This window comes from Balearica regulorum, chromosome Z (assembly GCF_011004875.1).
Source record: "Balearica regulorum gibbericeps isolate bBalReg1 chromosome Z, bBalReg1.pri, whole genome shotgun sequence".
NCBI classification, from domain to species: domain Eukaryota; kingdom Metazoa; phylum Chordata; class Aves; order Gruiformes; family Gruidae; genus Balearica; species Balearica regulorum.
In genome coordinates, this window is record NC_046220.1 from 46,243,335 (window position 1) to 46,263,767 (window position 20,433).

The 20,433-nt window shown below is 38.8% G+C and overlaps 1 protein-coding gene across 4 annotated transcripts in view; it reads right to left on the reverse strand.

Annotated features, from left to right (window-relative positions):
* TRPM3 (transient receptor potential cation channel subfamily M member 3) overlaps positions 1 to 20,433 on the reverse strand; it is a 424,445-nt gene that overhangs the window by 25,969 nt on the left and 378,043 nt on the right. For all 4 annotated transcript variants that reach the window (XM_075739535.1, XM_075739534.1, XM_075739538.1 and 1 more), the window contains 4 exons: positions 15,566 to 15,706; positions 10,589 to 10,717; positions 8,185 to 8,436; positions 3,008 to 3,182 (listed from right to left, as the gene is read on the reverse strand). In XM_075739535.1, the coding sequence (XP_075595650.1) occupies positions 3,008 to 3,182; positions 8,185 to 8,436; positions 10,589 to 10,717; positions 15,566 to 15,706 (697 nt within the window). The remainder of the gene's footprint in view (positions 1 to 3,007; positions 3,183 to 8,184; positions 8,437 to 10,588; positions 10,718 to 15,565; positions 15,707 to 20,433) is intronic.

Genomic DNA, 20,433 nt, shown 5'->3' on the forward strand with positions numbered 1-20,433 from the left:
ATTTACCTGAATTTTGCAATTTGAAAAGATTTACTCTGCTTCCCCCTCCCCTTCCCCGCCCCCTTACAATTGGTTGATAATCAGGAATTTGTAGCAATGTAGTATTTACATACATCACTGAAAATAAACACCACCCCTGAATAGTGTATTCATATTCCCAGAAGTGAGGATACAATTCTATCCCCACTTTTGAGCTGAAGGTGAGATCACATGCCTACAGGACACTAATGCACACTCCAGTTAATACATGTATTTAAAAAATGAAATTAAAAGAATACAGAAATCATGGGTAAAACATGTAAATGTATAAGACATGCTTTATTTTAAAGCGAGGCATTTAGCTAGTGTTTTAACAGTGCAGTGTGTTAAGATAAAACTCAGAGTAGACCCACTGGATGGACAGGCTGCTAGCTGATGAGATGGATCCAGACATTGTATCTGGTCAGCCTTAATGGCATGCTTCACAAATCAAATTAAGAAAAACCAAACACAAAACAAAACAAAGCTAGAAATTTTAGAGTATCATACTTTTTTTTGTACATTTCTCAGACACTAGGATAATCTCCAGGAACGTGGCTCAAATGTATGTGCACTTCCAAGATCAGCACTTTTGCCGAATCCCAAACTTGCAAATAATTTTGCAATATTAAACACCAAAATATAAAGAAAACAACAAAGAAACCCTTGTTATTTGCTAAAATAATAGTAATTAAAAAATCTGCTCCGTTCTATTAAGTTCAATTGCAGTTTAGATAACAATTTGAGAACATGTTTATCGTATTTGAGAAAGTACAAATGTTGTAATACTCTAACATGAATACAGTGGCTGATTTAGCTTAGAACAACTTGGAAAATATATGTAACAACAAATTTCCAAATTGTGAAAAAATGCAAGTATACTAGTAAAACCTTTTGGGTGCCAATCAGGTAATTTTTATTGTGTAACAACATCACGAACCAGTTGCTCATGCTCCCAGTCTATTCCAGAGGTAACATTTTTGAGACAACCGAGCCTCAGACAGACATGACATATTGAACATATTTTGTGCTGAAAGAGTGGCAGATTCTAATTCCCTGCATCATCTGTCTCTCAGGAAGGAGGAACTAGGTGCTGCTTTTCATTTTGGCATCACCACTTTTGCCGCAACTCCTAGTTTCCTTGACGCAGACAGAACAACAACATGTCCACACTTATAGCTAGAGTTGAAACCATCAGGAATTTTACTTTCCCTAAGCCTCAGAAGTAATTACGCTGCATCTTTTTGCAGTGTTTAAATGTTGGGCATCTGAGTAACACACAAGACTGTCCCTCAATCCTCATGCAAGGGTATGGAGCCTGCCACCCTCTTTTCACACTTAAAACCCATACTTCATTCAAAGACACTTTAATTTCTCAGGTTTCAGGGTTCTAAACTATAATCAGCACTTCATTAAAAAAAATACCGAGAACTTTTTATTCAGCCAATTGCCAAGTTTGTTGCACTGTGGTAGTTACTTAGTACAACATCAATAAATGGCCACTTGTAGAGGGACAGACAGAATTCTGCTTGTGGAAGGAAGACACAGTTTAATGGGATAAACCTTTATCCCTCTATTATACTTTTGGAGCAAGATGAAGTTTTATAACCCCAGCTATTATGCCTTTGGAATGAAATGAATTTTTAAAGAGAAAAGAAAAGGAAAAAGGATAAAAATGAGGGAACAAGGTAAAAAGCTAAACTCAGTGAGAAGCTTTGTGATTTTAGGTATTTGTTTACTTCCTTGCATGCCATGCTGCCTCTGAAAACAAAGTGGAGAAGTAAACATAAAAAAGAGCTTTCATCTATTTCCACAGTAATGATTCTGTGCTAACCAGGAGGAAGAAATGAACATGGAACTGCTGAAATATCTGCCATGTGCTATGTACACCTCTGTCCATCTGAAACACTAAGTTGGGGGCATTATTGGTGATATAGATACATTTCTTACCTTAACGAGCTCAGGCAAAATCAACATTTTTTTCCATTCAAACTTGGTCAATATTGAACAAGCAGAAGCTAAATTATGAAAACACTGCCCTTTCCTAAGGCGGTACACAGGAATATCCTAAACAAAGCTTTAATGGATGCCATCTGCCACTGGAAAAGATACTCACTTCGAAATGCTGCCAAGGCTTGCACATATTTAAGTAGGAATGATTAACATCAGTTGCATGTCAGTGTTTGCTAAAGATACATTGTTTGTGATTCTTTGTTCATCTACCACATCATTTCTTATGACCACCCCTCTCCTTTGGCGTAATGCACTGGGTGGCACCAGGAGGTTTAATTTAAATAGAGAAGTGGCGTTTTCCTGATCACCAACCAAGTGAATCCTGAGGAGACAGGTCATGAAATAGTGGCTTTTGTTCTGTTTGCACTGATGTTAGCACAGTCTTGCCTTCCAATGAATGAATAAATAAAGCAAAATTCTAATAGTGGATCTACTATCCCCCAAGAATTGCATCACGTGGTTTGGCATAAGGTGGCAGTGAGAAGGTAACAGAAAAAAGAAAACACATTGGATTAGATTCTCATGAAGTGCAGAAGGTCTAACCCAGTATTATTAGACTTGATGGTCAGTATGAGGTTAGGTAAAAAAGTATTTAGGTCTAAAATCAAACCAATGGATGAGAAAAAAAGAAGTGATTTTTATGTTCCAAGTATACCATTGAACTCATGGTAGATACCTGTGAGGGTATCCCTGTCACCCAACTGGTAAAAAGAAACCTTTTAAAACATTCTTCATATGCAAGGTAATTTAGCATTACAGATTTTTGGTTAAACAATTGCAAAGTGATGCCAGAAACATGTTCTGAAACTGATCTCCCAATATTTGCTGAAAAAATATTTTCGTGACCATTCTCTGTGAAGAAGGAGTTCCTCTATCCTGAGCCATTTATTGAGCACACACACATAATCTAATAGGACATCATCTGATCAAAGTTGGATACCTGACTTTGGAGTATGAGAATCATAAACTTGCTTACGGTCTATCTGGTCTGCAAACACTTCCCCATAGATCATCCAATAAGGCATGTAAAAAATGTTTTTCGCCAGCTTCCATGAAGGCTCCTCATTGGGGAAGAGAATAGCCTGTCTTGCGACACCAAAGCTCATCAGAACCACCAACATGATGATAACAAAGTACATCATGTCTATCATCTGAATGTAAGGACAGGAAAACAGAGAGAAAGAGAGAAGGGAAAACAATTAGAGGAACTTATTTGTCCATGCTCTTATTATTATATGCTGCAAAAAAAGTTTGTAAATCTTAGAAACAGAATTTTCAAAAACAAATTTTGAAAAGCCATTCTCAGTTTTACACATAACAAATTCAATTTACAAAGGATGATGTGGTATTATTGTGTCCTTAGTTTTAGCCGGTGTTGCTTTTAAGAACAACTTCAATGTTATGAATAGGCTTGAAAAGACAAGATACCATCTGGTCACACCAGTTGCCTGAACAAGAATATAGGTTCACTGGAATCAGCAGCCTGGTCTGGGCAAGGGTTGCGAGATGATGTATTGTTTATAGGCACCTAGTGGCAACTGTACCAAAACAAAAGGGCTGACATGGATTATTTTATTCACTGGTAGTCATTATCTTGGAGCAGAGGAAGGAAGCTGCATCTAACATAAGGAGTAACGGGTGGCAGAACAGCCTGTTACTGCAACATAAGGGACACCATGGTGGTAGCCAGTGAAAAAGGAAAGCTGTGATACTGCCTGGACTAGAAATCAGCTTGGTGGGGGAGTGTGACAAAGGCCATATTTAAAAAAAACAAATTGCAGATAACACAGACACTAAACTCTATTCTTCTCCATTGTTGAAGGCCTCATTAGCATATGCACAAGTTTAATTAGTGCTTGCAAACAGTGCCTACCCATTCAAAATGTTCCTGGAAAAAGTGGGACAGCAATCCTAGCTGGTGCTGAATAGAGGCTGAAGATTAGGAGAGAAGCTGTGCTAGAAAAGACCCTCCAAAGAGCAGAGCAATGGGCATCAAGCAGGTACAGCAGAGACACTTTATAACTCAAAATGAATGTGAAAACAATGGGAGTCCTGTAAAGTCACTTCTAAGATCCCTTTACAACCTTTAGTTACACGTTTACTTACAGGTCTTTAGTTATAAGGCTTGCTATGACAAAGCTGTTTCTGACAGCTTTGGATATAACTTTTGCCTCTGGTCAAAATGTGACCCAAAACTCAACCCAGAACTGCTCTAAACCTTCTGAGTTTTAATCCCTTCAACCTCTGCATGTTCTGGCTGAGCTACATTCTGCCTTCCCTGTGAGGAAGGTGTGCAACCAACCTGCACCTCAGCCAGTGGCCTTATCGCTCCGCGGGCAACCTGCTGCAGCTCAAGAGCATGGTTGCTCATGGCAGGAGCTGGTGGATGAGGGGACTCATTTGTGGTGGATGAATCTGGTGCTGCCATGGGGATTCTTCAGTTTTAAAGCACAAGGAGAGAGACCTGAAGTCAAAGTAACCCTGGGAAAGTATCTAGCAGAGAAAAGAGAGGAGTACGGAGAAGCAAATGTAACAGGATATTCTCGTATTTACTGAGAGCGAGATTGTAGGAGAAAGAAACCTGTAAGGCAGGGCTCTGGTAGGAGAGACTCAAGGATTTGGAAGGAAGGAACTGGGGACAAGTGAAAAACAGTAGGGGAAAACAAAACTCTTGAGGTCCATAAAAATGCAGGAAAGAAAGAAAAAAAACCCCTGAGGACATGAGAGAGGAAAATAAATGCCTTAAAGAATTAAAAACCAGACAAGTAAATCATCAACATTCCTATGTTATTCACAGCATTTATCTCTCAAGAAAACCTGATTGAAGAGGAATTCCAGATCATTGTACCTCAGAGAGCATCCTTAAATGGACAAGCTGCACAATTTCATTTAGTTCTTACGGCTTTTAGGGAAGAAATTTGGAGATGAAACCTGGTTCCTCCTTTCTTTTCTGATGAAACTTTGTTTCAGGCAGAGATATATAACACGATACAATGTAATATAATACCTATTTTAAAAGTCATGCAAGCAAATAAACATAATGAGTATTTGGTTGCAATTTAAGACAATTTCTCAAATGGTTCCAGTGTTTTTGATCAGGAATCACAGAGGTTTGACCTCATGTTGCAAGAAATAAATTTTTCAGTACTAGTCTCTATTCAAGCTGCCTATTAGCTTTTCCCTCCTTCAATTAGGTATCTTTCTGAAACCTCAGTAGCTTGTCTGAAACCCAGTGAAAGAGATGGGCGAGTTTCCACTGTCTCTAATGGACATTTTATTGGGGCCCTGTGGCCTGTAGGGTCAAATTACAATTGCTATTTTAACAAGGCAATGGGCCATTTCAATCATTCTGAGGAACTCATTAGTCACCTATTTAAAAAAGTGATAAAACGAGGAACTGTTGGTGCAGTTTTATAAATGAGTTGGCTCCATTTCCCCTTTTTTATTTGCAGAGAAGCTGAGAAAATGTATACATTCCCACACAGTAAGGGACCTGATCTGCCTCTGACACTCCTGACATGCCACAGTGATTTCAGTTCATTCCCAAATAAAAGGGGAGTAAATCTGTCACTGCACAGAGATCAGAGAAGCACATTATAATGAGCATATTCTGTTGCTGAAATTAGTAGATAATAATAAACTCAGCCATTCGGCTTCCTGCTCCTATCTTCACCTTTGCTTTAGCCCATTGCTTTTAAACTTCTCAACCCCATTCTTGCCCTTTGCTTAGTTTCACTTGCTTATTTGTTCACAGTGCCCAGAGGTAAAACCTCTGACAGCTATTTTGTTGGATACGTTGCAGAGGCAGGTGAAGAGGAAGTTCCGTGACGTTGGAAAGATGGAAAGAGTTGTCTTTTTCCTCCTGAGTGTAAAACTTACAATAGAAGCTCAGGATGAAAGCTGAGGTGTTAAATATGGTCTGTTGAGGAACTCAATAGCTGTGATGGGCTTACTCTGTAGAAATACATAAAACCAGCTTAATGTCCTCCATAGTACTGAACAGTATTTGCAAGACCATGAAATGAAAAAGGCAGAACCCAAGGAGGTAAATGGACATGTGATTTAAACAAAAATACACAAGGGATCCCACTGCAGCCTGGAATAAGCAGGTGCAACTCCCAGGGAAGCCTGTGTATGATATAAATGGCCTGGCCATCACACAGGGGAATAAGTTGGCCAGAAAATAGATGCGAGAGGCAAATTTGTGTAACTCAAACCAGTTGGGCATTGCATATGTGGGCAAAGTGAATGTGTCAGAGTTGCTGAGTGCATGGAAAGTTGGATGAGGTGTGAAAATCAAATAACAGGAAGGCACAAAATAAAAGAACTTCCCTCCTTCAACAGTTGCCCACATCTTCAGAGCACTCTGGTAGCTAAATTGAAGGCCCTCTGAGTGGGTGCTGGGCCTACAGAGGCTAGTGATTTCCCTGTATTTGTTTTGCACAGAAAGTAGAGTGAGGCTTGATTTGTTGTACACATGTAAGGATGACAAAGGAATGAAAATAATATTATTTTACTGAGTTGAACCACTTCCTTTCTGTGTTGACCCCAGGTGAAAAATAAACTGCTGTTTATACTATTGGTGAAGCTGGACTCCTATCAGCCATCCATAACACTCACTACTAGAAGTTTGTTATTTGTGCCAGTCCGTTTATTATTGAATTGGTTTTCAGACCACCTTTGCTAGCACCACAGCTCTGAAACATTTTGTGCATGGCATCTGTGAAAAATCCAACAGAGCAGAAATGTAGTTGGTGTCTAGGAGTTCTACACACTGTGTGATGTGCAAGCCCCACCAGACCACCAGATCCCCTGATGGAGGGACATAGTCCAGGTGGGGCAAGAAAGAAACAGATGACAACACAGTGTTTTCCCTTTGGTCTTAGGTCTTTCCTTTTGTCTTGCTGTCTTTTTACAGTTACCTCCAGTTGTCTGGTTACCTGTTGGGTAGGGACCCTAACTGGACATATATTTTGCATTTCAGTTTTATATCTGCTTAGAATCACTGAGCTTGTTGTGACTAATGTAATATCAAGGAGTGATTGTAAGTCCATGTATTCAGGTATGTCCCTTTTTCCTATGATGGTGAAGAAGGAGGGTGGCTGGTTCATTTCTTTAAGGCCCATGGTAAGGCAAACACAACAGACAGCCTATTTGGACTAGCCAATTATTGTCCACATAGCAATGACACAGCAATAATATTTGTATTTAGAAAAGTTAATACTAGGTTTAGGTTTTTTACTGAATGCTAGCTTCAATGGGTTTTTAGCCTATTTTTTAAAAATAAATCTTAAATCCCAGAATGCATGAAACAGCCATGATTTACACAACAAAGACTGGATAACTGCATGCAAAACAAGAGCACGTGTATTAGTTACACGTGCAGGTTACTCAAATGTCAGGGACACATGCATGTGCACCTGTAAACTCAGCTATTTTCTTTAACTCATACGAGCAAAATGCTGCTTTAATGCAGCATTTCTACTGACACGTAAAAGGAAAAAGCCAAAAAGTCAGAAGTTATACATCTGGTAGCAAATATTGCTTGGTTCCTCCTGTATGCATTTACTATTACATAAACCATTCATACTTCTGCCGTGTTGTGTACACTTGATGTGGCCAGGGGACAGAGGCTGCAGTTATGCAAATGGATTTCTCATCTCACAAGGACACACCTGAACAGAAGGGATGCAGGATCATATGCATATGGAGCAAACTCTAAAAAGGTCACAGTCTTAATCATAATTGTTGTTTTGAACATACCACACCTATTACAACACACTTTGAGAGTCTCTCTCTTTTTTTTTTTTTTTTAACCTTAACAAACCACCCTCCTTTTACAACTAGTTGAGAATTAGCAACCTTTGTATTTTCTGCAAATGAGGCACAGAGGTGTAGGACAGATGGGTTTGCTGTTGAAGAGAGATCTCAAAGACAAGCCATACATCACCTAATAGAACAGGCAGAGTCTAATTCTCAATTCTAAGGGTCTGTGCTGAAGTTTTGATTCAATGAGGCACTGATTTCTAGCTTACATGAAAATGTTATTGTGTAAAAAAAATACAGATAAATTTGCAACGATGTCATTGGCCAAAAAGATTGAGTCAAGAACATGATGGTAAAACATAGAAGGAGTACACCAACTTCTCTTACCATTTTTCCAATCATCATAACATATGGTCCCAAATACTTGTTTACTCCGAAGATGTCTAACAACCGTATATACCAGTAAATGATATTAACACAGTATATCACTCGACCATCACTCCGGAGTGGCAGATCTTGCAGACGGAGCACCATCCCAACGGAGAACAGGAGGATAGCTATGAGATCAGTAACGTTCCAGTACTCCTGAAGCCAAACTTTTACTTTCTGTAACAGTTTCCCGGGCTCTGACATCAATATCTGAAGAACAGAGGATATGGAAAGGAAAGGAGCTGAGCTGTCTTAATTTAAGCTTGAAGAAATCTATAGTAAACATATACATGCCACACAGGCCAAAAGCAAAGCTGATAGACTCCTATCATATAAATGTCTCACGTGCTCTCTGATTTTTTTGAGAAATCTTAAATTTCAACCATTCTTAGCCTGTACCTATGTGCAAGATACTTAGAAGAAAAAGGATGAAAACCTCACTCACCCTAAAATCCCGATCAAATCAGAAGAAATATATGTATACTTTTCTGTTTTTCAAACTTATTGGCCCTATTTAGAGTCTTGGAATAGAGGAAGAAATACAGAAAGATATTTCATCAGAAAATTCACATTTAAAGAAGCTGTAGATGTAAAGAAAAAATATTTTAAAATGTGTATCAAACTGTCAAAAAATAATTAATAATCATAAAGGTCTGGATTTAGCATTTAATCCAGAAAGATACTAGCTACTATTTGGACCTGGTTTTGGAAATTAAGTTCCACAGCTGAGAATATAATTCACAAAAATAATTAATCTTACCTTATGAATTTATCATCATTCTATTTGTGAGAACATTTGGGAGACTTGATTGTTTTCCCAAATTACTGTTGAAACTATTCCTCTAGTGATTTCTATGAATAATTCCTAGCTTTTAGTGAGTTAACAAGCTGTTTGTTTTAATTTTCTATATTTAGCCTGAGAACATTTGAGCAGAGTCATACAGTTCTTTAAAAAGATGAATGCCATTCTTATAATTTTCTTATAATTCATTTTCAGAATGAATTTTAGGCTCATCTTCTGTGAACAATCTCCAACATCTGCTTAGAAATCCATTCCAACAAATGTTCTTGATAAACTTTTGTGGAAAGGATGATTTGAGGTGAATGATTAGACAAAAATGGCACACACAATTCCTGCCAGCAGCCTCCCACCTACTGAGCCAGCGGCGCTTTGTCTCTATCAGTGTTGCAGAGTCCTCCTGTGGTTACTGCCGCTGTTTTCCTTTTTCTTTTGGTTAGCAAAGCACACTTATTATAGGCCACACAAGTAGTGTATTTTCCTCTGTTCTTTTTTATTTATAATGTAGAGTTTAACATATAGTGTTTGAAATCTGTCTTTGAAGTCTAAGTGGCTGTTGCAAGACCATTTTTAGTCTAGTCCTCAAAAGCATTTGCTGCAGAAAATACAAACGTAGATGGTAACAAATTCAGCCCAGGGGTACAAATGTGCTGTTTCAGCTGAGGTCATCGTGACCCGCACCCACTCACGTCAGGGCTGAATTTGGCCTCTGGTGTCATTGTGGAATAAATATGCATTTGGCCAAGTGAAAAGAGCACAGCAGTAGCTGCAAGTGGGAGAGACCATGAGGGGCAGGGGATGGCAAAACAACTTCACTCTTCCTCTAGACTGAGCACCCCCTTAAATGCTCTGTCTCTGCTCTGTGTGTCTGCTTTAGCATCTTTAGGGACATGCATGCTATTGCTTGACATAATTAGCAAAAATTTTCAAGATTAAAAGGAGCAAATCCTATTAGAAATGTGCTGCAATATTCAATGTGGATCTGAATTTTCTCCCAGTTATGGCTGGTTTTATTTAAGGCCTTTGCATGAGACACTTGGACAGAGAGAGCACCTGTAAATTTTCAATGAACCCTATTTGGGGTGTGCTGGGGATTCGAACATGGCTTTTCAGTTGTCATGCTATCACGATGTCTCCATGTCCATTCTTGTATAGCATATCTCCTTTTCCTCTCCCTGAAACATACTTCGGTTTCTGGGCCACATTTCAAGGAATGTAGCCAAGCTTTAAGATATGTCAGAAGATCACACCATACTTGTCAATGCTATTAAACGTGTATCACACAGAAATCTGAACAAACAAATTCTATGGAGGAAAGAGAAACAAAGAGAGATTCTTGATTTTAAAATGGAGGAAGACAGGGTTTTTTTTTTTAATGCTGTGTTTTTAACAATCTAGCCACATTTCTGGAAAAAAAAGAAAAGAAAAAAAAAAGCAATTTTATGATAAGCTCATTCATCAAATTATCCTGAGGAAAAAAAAAAAAAAAAGATAGGTATTAAAATGAAAAAACCCACGCTTATTTCTTTTTTATTCGTTCTTTCTTGATTGGGGTGATTTTACCTCTCTCATCTTCTCTATTCCCAGAGTGAAAATGTACGAGATGACAATCCATTCCTGTGTAGACGGCCAGCGATCCATCTTCACTAACACTATATAATTGAACAGCATCAAGTAGCCTATATATGCCAGCTGTAAAAAAACAAAATGAGTATCAATAGTCACTATATTTATATGACTGAGCCAGTTTCTTGGGTATGATTTGATATTCCTCATTCCACTGTACCCAGAGTTAAACAGACAGAAGAACAATCAGACAGTGTTCTGGGTTGTCTGAAAAAGCTCACATTAAATCACAGGCAGTGTGGAATCTGGAAAATACATGCACAAACGTCCTCTCCTCCAGCTACATCTGCCTTCCCAACAGTATTGTATTAATGCAGTCCCCATGGATCTTCCCACAGTGATGGGAACTCCGGTACCACTATGCCAACTACCAAACTAAGTTACCTATGTGAAGATTTCTTCCCCATCTGCTTCTAGCACCCTTTACTCCTCTAACATCCTTGCTCTGTCTTTTTTCTCCCTGTTCACATAGCTTAGGCTGACTCTGGCCTTACAAATCCTTTTTGTACAATCCTTGCCTAGAGCCCAGAAGGTCCTAGGTGTTGGTAGAGGTCTTTCTACCCAGTGCAGTACTGACCTGACCCATACCATGATTCCTCCCCAAAACACTGCTACTCCTACTCACATTGCTGCAGCAAGTAGCCAGGCATCGCCATGCATTCCTTTGCCTTATATTTTTTGCAAGTTTTTATGTATAACTGTTTTGCTTTTCCTTCTCTAATATATCTACTTTCTGATGTAATATTTGATACTGTGGAAAGTGGGTTATGTTTTTAGTTTCTTTCTTCTTTCCTTCTACATGCCGAATGTAATGTAATGGTCAGTCAGAAAAAGACAAGACAGGCGAATCACATCATCAAGTTCATAACACTCAGGGAAACCCGAATGTCACACTGGAGCACAGGCTGTAGCAAGGGTGAATGGCTGTGGCCGGGGTCTGTGGTGGCCAGAATCCAACTGCCTGTCTACACTGCCTTTCAAACAGCAGCTCTTCAAGAAAATGCATCTTAAGTCAAATTTAAATCATAGAAAAATGAGTCAGTTCTGTGCATGAACATTTTAGTCATTGTGGCAAAAAGCTTATTCCATACATTTGTATGTCAGTACAGTTTTTCTCTCTCAACTGCATGTTACTCACAACTATTGTGTACTTGGTGTCAGATTAAATGAAATGAAACAACAGAGGGCCCTGAGATTTTTGGGTAGGATTATTTCAGTGTTCATCACCTCACAGAACAGGATTTGTAGTCCTGTTGTATTTTTTAGAGAACATCACTTCTGCTCTCTGTGAAAGCCACAGGGTTCTGGCTTTTCTTCCGGTTGCTGGTTTGAAGGACACTCGAGAAAATTATTTACGTTGGCCATAACTTTCAGTACAGAGGAGACAACGAGTTGAACCACTGCTTCTTGTCTACCTAAAACAGAAGAGGAAATGATCTCTTTTGTCTTTCAGCTTGTGCGTGATGATGAATTGCAACAGTCAGGCCTAGAGACTGGTCTTCCCTTAACACTCCGAAAGGAAATGGAGAGCAATACTGATCTAGGTCAGCATCTGGGGTGTCAGCTGAGTCAGCAGAAACTGTCTGGGCAGGCAGAACTGGACGCACACCTCCCTAGCTGAAATACCACCTTCTACTATAGTGCAAAAAGCCAGATGATACTGTCGTCTAACACCCCTCCTCTTAGGTCTTACTGATTATTAATTATCAGCAAATATTATTAATTTGGTCTGACTCGGCAGCCTTTGGTGAGCATTTGGAGTTAGTATGGCAAAACAATAGGGACATTAAGGTCACAAAGGTGACAGAAACCACAAGACCCTCAGTGTAACTAGAGGGGTTTGCTTCTTGGTTTTCTTTTGAGGTGTCTGGTGGGGTTTTTTTTGTTTTTTTTTGTTTGTCAATCCAAATTAACTGAAAATTGCTGAAAATTTTGCTTGGGAAAAAAAAATAATAAAAAAATCTTGATTTAAGAATAATATAGTGCTGAAACTGCACCACTTTTACCCAAGAAACAAGCCGTGCACATAGTGGGTGACACCCTCCTTCTCCCTCCCTAGACCTGTAACTTTCTCCTGTCTTCTAGGAGGATGTCCTGATCACACATTGTGGTCAAACCTCAGTACAGCTATCCATTCTGGTACTCAAGATTCTTTGAAAGTGCTATTGCACAAGTAGCTGAACCCTCTTTTTGTTGATTTACATGGCTTGACAAAGAGCTAGGGGCTGCCATTTTCACTGATTGCAATAATTAAATGATCATAAAGTGAAGTGGTCCCAAAACGCAAAAATCAGAGCAGAGCTGTTTTGATGTTTAGAAGATGACTCTTACTTGGGGTTCAATTCCCTCTGCAGCTATTCCTCCTCGAAGAGGTAGGAATGTGGCCTCTTACAGCCTGCTAGCATCTCAGCCTAAAGCTAGTTGTTAAAAGGGGAAGGCCATCCTCTCCTCCTCAAGCAATCTGTGAGGTGAAACCTTTGAGTCATGGTTTTCAATGCAACAGCCACAAAACAGAACAGAGTACCTGACTTTTGAAACCACTGAATGTCGAGAGAGAAAGGCAAAAGTTTTTTTGGTTGAGAAAAAGCTGATTATTTTGGCTCAGCTGCTGAGCCAAAATGTTGCTTACTCAAACATCCCCACATTTAAACCACTCTTGTGTATTTCAAGAATGTAGGTGGATATATCTATACACTAATAGCAGATAGGTGGATATAGAATAATCAAATTATTTTAAATGCCATACAGTAGCCATAAGTATAGTCACTCTTCTTGCATTTTGGACTGTGGAATGTAAAATTTGGTGGATTTCTTTTTAAATCTATGATTAGTATTTCTGCCTATGTCCTTGTAAAAAGTGTGATAGGTTGTGTAATTTTAACCCTTTTCTGAAAGTTGTTTGGCTTTTAGTCTCCAGGAGTTTCTCAATATACCCAACTGGTCAAGCACTGCAGCCAAAATCCACCTTAATTTGCTCTTCAAGTTCAGTGTAGCCAAGATCCATTTTTAATAAGTGACCTTGACTGAGACCTGCCTCAGGACATAAAACTGTAGGAACAGGTCTAAATGGAAATGCAATATTGATCTTTTTCTCCCATTTCAGAATTGAACTAACAGGGAGAGCCAGGATGCTTCTTTCCATTTAGTGTAAAGACTTTTCTGGTTATGCATAATACATATTGCAATTGATAATGATACTACGCTACTGATGAACAGTTTCTAGACTCATCAGCCTAATTAATGTTCAATGACCACACAGTTCAGCATATAGTTCTTCCAAGTTGCCAAACTGGAACTATATGCTAGCATAAGCTGTCCACCACAGTTTAGTCTCTGTTCATGCGAGATGTTCCTGCTGTCTGTAGACGTATTGCCTGGATCTCAGCAAGGCAATTTTTCTTATAAGAAGTAATATACAGAAGGATGCATTCTTTGTGATTTGCTGTGCATTCAGCAGAATGATGGAAAATATAACTGGCAAGGACCACCTGAAATCATCTGGCCAATTACATGGTGCTGAGGCAGGATTAATTACAGTGTACCATAGTGGACATACGTTTTGATAAGATAGACTTAGAAATCTCTAATAATGGAAAATCTACCATCTCCTTACACAGTTTATGTACTTCTCAGAGCAGTTAGAAACTGTTCCCTAACATCTTACCTAGAACTACCTTGCTGCAATTTAAACCATTACTTCTTGTCCTATTCAGCAAGGATTTGGAGATTATTCCATTTTGTTCCTCTCTGCAGCTACTTACACATATTTGAAGACTATTACATTCCTTCTGTAGGCTTCTTTTTTTCCAGAGAAAACAACCTCATCACTTTAAATCTTTCTCCTTAAGTCATGTTTTACAGACCTCTTGAAACATTTTTCTTGTTCTTTTTTATGTCCTTCAAACCAGTGCATACTTGTCACATGATGCAGAAGCTGAACTGGGATAGAATATTCCAGCCAAGGAGACTGAAAGGATTACCTTCTGGGTTCATTTACTTTTTGTTCTCATCCTTCTACATTCTAGTGCAATTTGCAAATTTAATAACTAATCTCTACTCCATCATCCAAGTTTTCAATGAAAATATCAAATAGCACCTGATGTAGGAGACACCCTAATGAAATCCTTTCCAATCACAGTTTCCATCTTGATAGTGAATAATTAATATTTACTCTCGAGGACTAATTGTCAATAAGCTTTGTATCCATACAGTAACTTTAATATAGCAGTTATTAATTTATCTGTGAGAATATCCTGTAAATTTTTTGATACTGTCTTACTTTAGTCAAAATATATGACATAATTTTTTTTTCTCCACCTGCAAGGTCTGTTTCTTTATAACACAGGGAGATTATACTGATTTGACATAATTTTTCCCTGAAAAATGTATATTAGCTGCTACTCATGTCTTTTGTTATTTGTGGGTACTTACACAAACACTTTCTCTGAGAGATACTCTGCAGACTAGTCAAAACAGAACAAAGAAAAAAATGTTCCAAGGAAAGATGTGCTCTATCTGCTTCTTTTTTTCATCAATTATTATACAATTCAATATCCTGATTCAGCCCAGCCTCCCATTGGGCTAACTACTGGGAGCTCTCCTTTTGGGAATTTTCCTGCAGGGAATTCCTTGGGAGCACTGACTGCAGTGAACTGCCACTTATTTTTGTATTTGAAGAAACACATACAGAATCATTCAAATTTTAACCATTAACTTCCTGAATGAAATGGTACTCTCAGAAGGTCTTAGGTTTGCAAGTGCTAGCTGACCTCCACAAAAGATTTTTATTAAACTGTTTATGAATAAGCCCTCCAATGCATGCAGATTAAGATTTTCAATGAAACACACAAGATGACCTTAATCCAATTTCAGTATTTGTCCACACAGCAGTAATACAATAGAAAGATTTCTTACTGTGTAAAACCAAAATTTAACAATGGGAGCATTGTAGAACTCATAAATCTTTCTTCCAATAGGGATCAGTCTGTGCCTGCTCTGCACTTCCTCTTCATCTTTCTTTCTTGAGGACTCTCCATTCCCTCGTCCCAGCATTGCCTACAAGAAAGGACATTTTTGTGTTTCTTTCTTTGTGGGGAAAAAAAAAATTAACCTATTTTATGAAATTTCAAAAGGAAATTATTCAAAACTTCTCTGATTTCTTGATCTTTAGACAAAATCAGGTGACCATAGCTAGGTGTAAAATGCTTTGTTCTCAGATTATCTTTTTTGCAGGGAAGCTGCTGTTTAATACTTTGTAAACTGAAAAAGCAATGCTTTGGCAACAACTGTCAGCACCAGTGTGAAATCCTTGGTGAACAAAAAATTAGATGTGCAGAACATTTCTGGTTTTCACTTTATGAACAGCAAAATTTTTACCTGACAACAGCTTTTTGTGGTGTACGTCTATACAATAAACAGATGCACACAGAAAACAGGTAAGTTTTGGTTTTAAACAAAGAGAAGTTCATAAGGCTGAGACCGAGAGGGAACAACAGGGGGAAAAATGAGTTGGCAGTTGCTGGGCTGGAAGCAATGAAGCCAGTGACTCTTTATATGTTGATCATGGGATCTGTCACAGGCAATGATCCCACAGTGAACTTCACATGGATGTAGAGGACTGACCAGTAGAGTTCACTGCAGCATTAAGGCCTTGGATTGAAAGATCCTTCGACATGATGGTAGCTTCTTCCATAATGAAGTTCCAGACTGCTCATGCACTGCCTCTGTTAGGCTTGATTTCACTATTACTGCTGCACTTCAGATGCACTGAAGAACTACACTGAGCTCCAGAAACACATATGTAAGAAGTCCTCAACATTGCAGACCTAGCAGGCAAAAGATGGTAATACTTTGTTTACTCTTAACTTCACGGTCAGCTGCAGAGAGGTGGAAGGAATGATTAAGCTATACACTCCCTGAAGTTAATGCTTAAAAGGTGTTGCTTTGCATTTAGAGTAAAGCATGAACCATTAAATGTTCCTTCTGAAACAATTCTTTGGTGAAGAGTGGATTTCAGTCACTGTGCCCAGAAAAAGTTCTTACTATTTAGTTTGTGGCAGCACCCATAGATTGCAGCATTCCTACACATGAAGGCAATTGCAAGAATTGAGATACAACTGTCCTATCTAAGTATGAAGGGATTGCATGATGATGCTTTTATTTAAATGCTTCTATAATGTTTTTCTACAAGTAGATCAAAGCAGTTTTGTACTTTTATGTTAACTGAAGCAAACTTTCACCATCCCCGAAGATAACATTGTTCTCATCTGCAACTTAAAAATGCGGAAAACTAACCCCCTAAAGAGAACAAATAGATGCCAGGCATATTGTCTTTCAGTAATGACGTCCTTCTTTTATCTGTTTCTGTGCTCTCTGATTCAACAGGATGTTCAGCACATACTTAACTAACCAGCTTCAGGTGAGCTATTTGATCTAGTTCTTAGTGCCCTGCAGGAACAGGAGATGCACTTCTCACATATTTAAAAGTAAGAATCACAGTCTTTCCCCTTCTTCCTTTTTCTAGGCCTCATGTGGAGCTATTTATATAGGTCTTTGGTCCTGTAAAATAGTAATTTGTAATGATAAACTGATGACCACATTTTTTTTTTCTTTCAGTCAGTGTAGATATTTGTAACATTATTAGGACGGTGTATGGTCCTAGATGGCTCTTGCCTAATATTACTCTTTCATTTCACTTTTGCAGTTAGTTTTTTCGTCTGGTATTACTTTCCATGTGGTCCCTTATATCCTTGAATTTGACTATGCACAGATGATAACCTGAGCATTTTTAATAAAATAGAACAAAGAGTCAGGACACAAGTATACTGCACTGACACTAACCTGCTGAGATCCTCTTTGATTAAGTTACCTATTTCCTTTACCCTTTTTATGCCTGCAGATTTCTAAGTTTATTGCCATAAGCATATATAAAACAATGCATATTAAAAAATTAAATACACTTCCTGTTGATTCTCACAGCACATAAACCCCCTTAAAACTCCATCAAGAGTTTCATAAAAAAAAATGAAAAAGATGAAGAGGCTATTAAGCACAGGAGAAGGGTTCTTATTAGATAAGCGGATAGTCTGCAAGAACATGAGATTTACTGAATATAACTAGTAGCAGAAATTACACACCCGTCACAGAACCCCAGGTGTCATTACCTAAAGTCTACAAAACCTAAGTGATTCCCTGATCTATAACAAGGATTGTTTATTTGGGAAAAAAGTGGAGTATGATCTGAATGCTTCGGGAAAAATATAGCCTAAGAAGGTACTAATTTCTTTGCTTCTCTCTACCTCCTGACGCTGTCTTAGGGAAAGCTGCCATCTGGTGCTACAGTTTTCTGTAGCTTTTCCCAAGGCTTTGTCTCTGCTGTCCTCTGGTGCTCAAGAATTTTGCAGCAGGGTGAAAACGAATGCTGGCAGCTTTAACAAATGAGCAGTTCCGTGCCTTAGTGAAAGGGATTATTTTACAGAGTTTCAAACATTCACAATTTTATAAATTTACTAATTCTGAGATACCCTTAGCTCTCAGTGGAACCAGGGACTCGTGGATGTTTTTAGGATAATGCTTTTTCAGTACCTGGATTTATGTTTTACGTCACGGGTGCTGATTTCCTGTTTGCCACTGCTTTCTTGTTGATAATGATGCTGTAATTTTATCTTGTTATAATTATTTTTTAATTAATTGTGTCATATATTACTAACCTCTCACCTCCCCCATGCTACAGATGGGGAATTACTCTGAGATGGCTGGGGATTAGATTTGACCTGATGTCCCTGACTGTTAATTATGTCACAGTATTAACAAATTGAAAAGCCTCCCCATTAGAAACATACAGAAATAACCTACTGTTATGTGACTGTGTTAACAGAATAGCTGCAATGCTGAACGTGAACAAATGTGTTTTCTCTTGGAGAGGGAAGCAATAGGGTGGGAATAACTCAAGACACTGCTCTGTGTGGGTGACATCTCTTTCTCTAATACACAATTTTGTCCATGATTCACCATGAGTCATGCAAGGTAAACCCGACAGCAGCTCAACTACATTGTAAAGTACAGTGTAACTGCATCATTTTAGCTTGAGGGGATTGATGTGCGCATATTTTTTACATGGAGATTTTTCTAATCAGGATTCTGGTTGGTTTTTGGATGGTGGGTTTTTGTGTGTGTGTGGTTTTTTGGTTTAAGGGTTTTTCTGGCCAGATTTCGCTTTATGTAATTGAGGATTGTTCACTGATAGGGAACCAGGACAATTTTGGGTTGCGCATTTTTGCATTAATATATGTTAATGACCCTCTAATATATTTATCTGTTTTATAATTATATAACAGGAATTTCAGTCCTGCTTGAATGATCATAGCCTCTTCAAATTTTATCCTTAGTGAAATCTACATGCTACAGATAGACTTACCCCATATGCACACAGAACTGGTGTGGAAATGGTATGTAGCTGGGTGGATATACTACACTTCTCTCTGCACATCCCATTGTATCCTACGCTATGTATGGAAATGCTGCCTCCATGGTAGTTGTTCTAGGGTTACCGTTCTGGTAGGAAAAAAAGTTTAATGCCTTTGAGTTACAGGTGTGTAAAATTGGATTTTGCATGTGCTCAGTGATTCTTTAAGGAGAATACAGAGGACTAGGGCTAAAGTACCAGGAGCTCAGTCATCCTGGCTGCTGAGCGCGGTGAAGGACATGGAGAGTGCCTGGGCAGTTGTCTGGTGGTGCTATAGGTATTTTCCAAAAACCTCAGAGAAACGGAGGGAAATCCCTCCTTATGGAGAGGGCCAGAACTTCTGCTTCGTGACTGCCAGCAGTGTCTCCCGCTGGCTTTTTCCAGCCAAGCTGAAGGGGAACCTTGCTGCTTGGATGCGACATGCTGTGAGTACCGTCCCCTAGCAGGGTGGGTGAGATGGGCCAGGGGCACGACACTGCTCTTCAACCTTTCCCATCTTAAGAACTGTATTTTTAGTGATATGATATTTGGTTAGTTCTTGCCACGGAGAAAAGGCTAAACATACCTACTACAGATGAGATAATGTGAGCCCAGAGGCCAACACAACTATCTTTGCTGCTCCTGAAAAGTCCTGATTCAAACTCTTAGTGATGCCCATGGAAGTCCAAACTTCCTATTTGATGTGGAAAATCAGAACAAAATGAGCAAAACAACAACTGAAACATCTTCTAAAGGACTTCAATGAGTTATTCTGTGTTCTGAAATAAGACCATTTACTGGGGAACTCTAATACCAAAGAATAAGGCACTGAATAAGGGATAAGAATGCTCCAGAATCAGTGTTCTTTTGGGAGGAGGGTAAACTGCTGTGGTTACTGACTGATGAAAACCTCAGGAACTAATTAAGGCCCAGGTCAGGACATTGTACAAAAACAAACTGTCCCTGGCCTTTAGGTTTTAGTGCCCTTCTACCTGTCTATGTTTAATATGCAGGATTAATGACTGGCAGCTCAATGCATAAATTATGGTAAATTCTGTGTTGCTGAGGGAGTGGTGAGGAAAGCAGTATTTTGAGAGTAGCTGCTATAAGGAAAGTCGGTTGCCTAGCGTCTAGATGTTGAAGAAATGTGTGCCCAGCACTCTCAAGTATCTGTTATACAGTTAAAAGCAGGTGTCAGCAACAAGTAGTTTACAGTGAATAAACACTACATCTTTATAGTATATGCAAATGTTCAGCTACCCACCAGATCCTTTGAGAGGAGCATAAAATAAATACATACTCACATACAGATGCACCCTTGCAGAGACTTACTTCACTG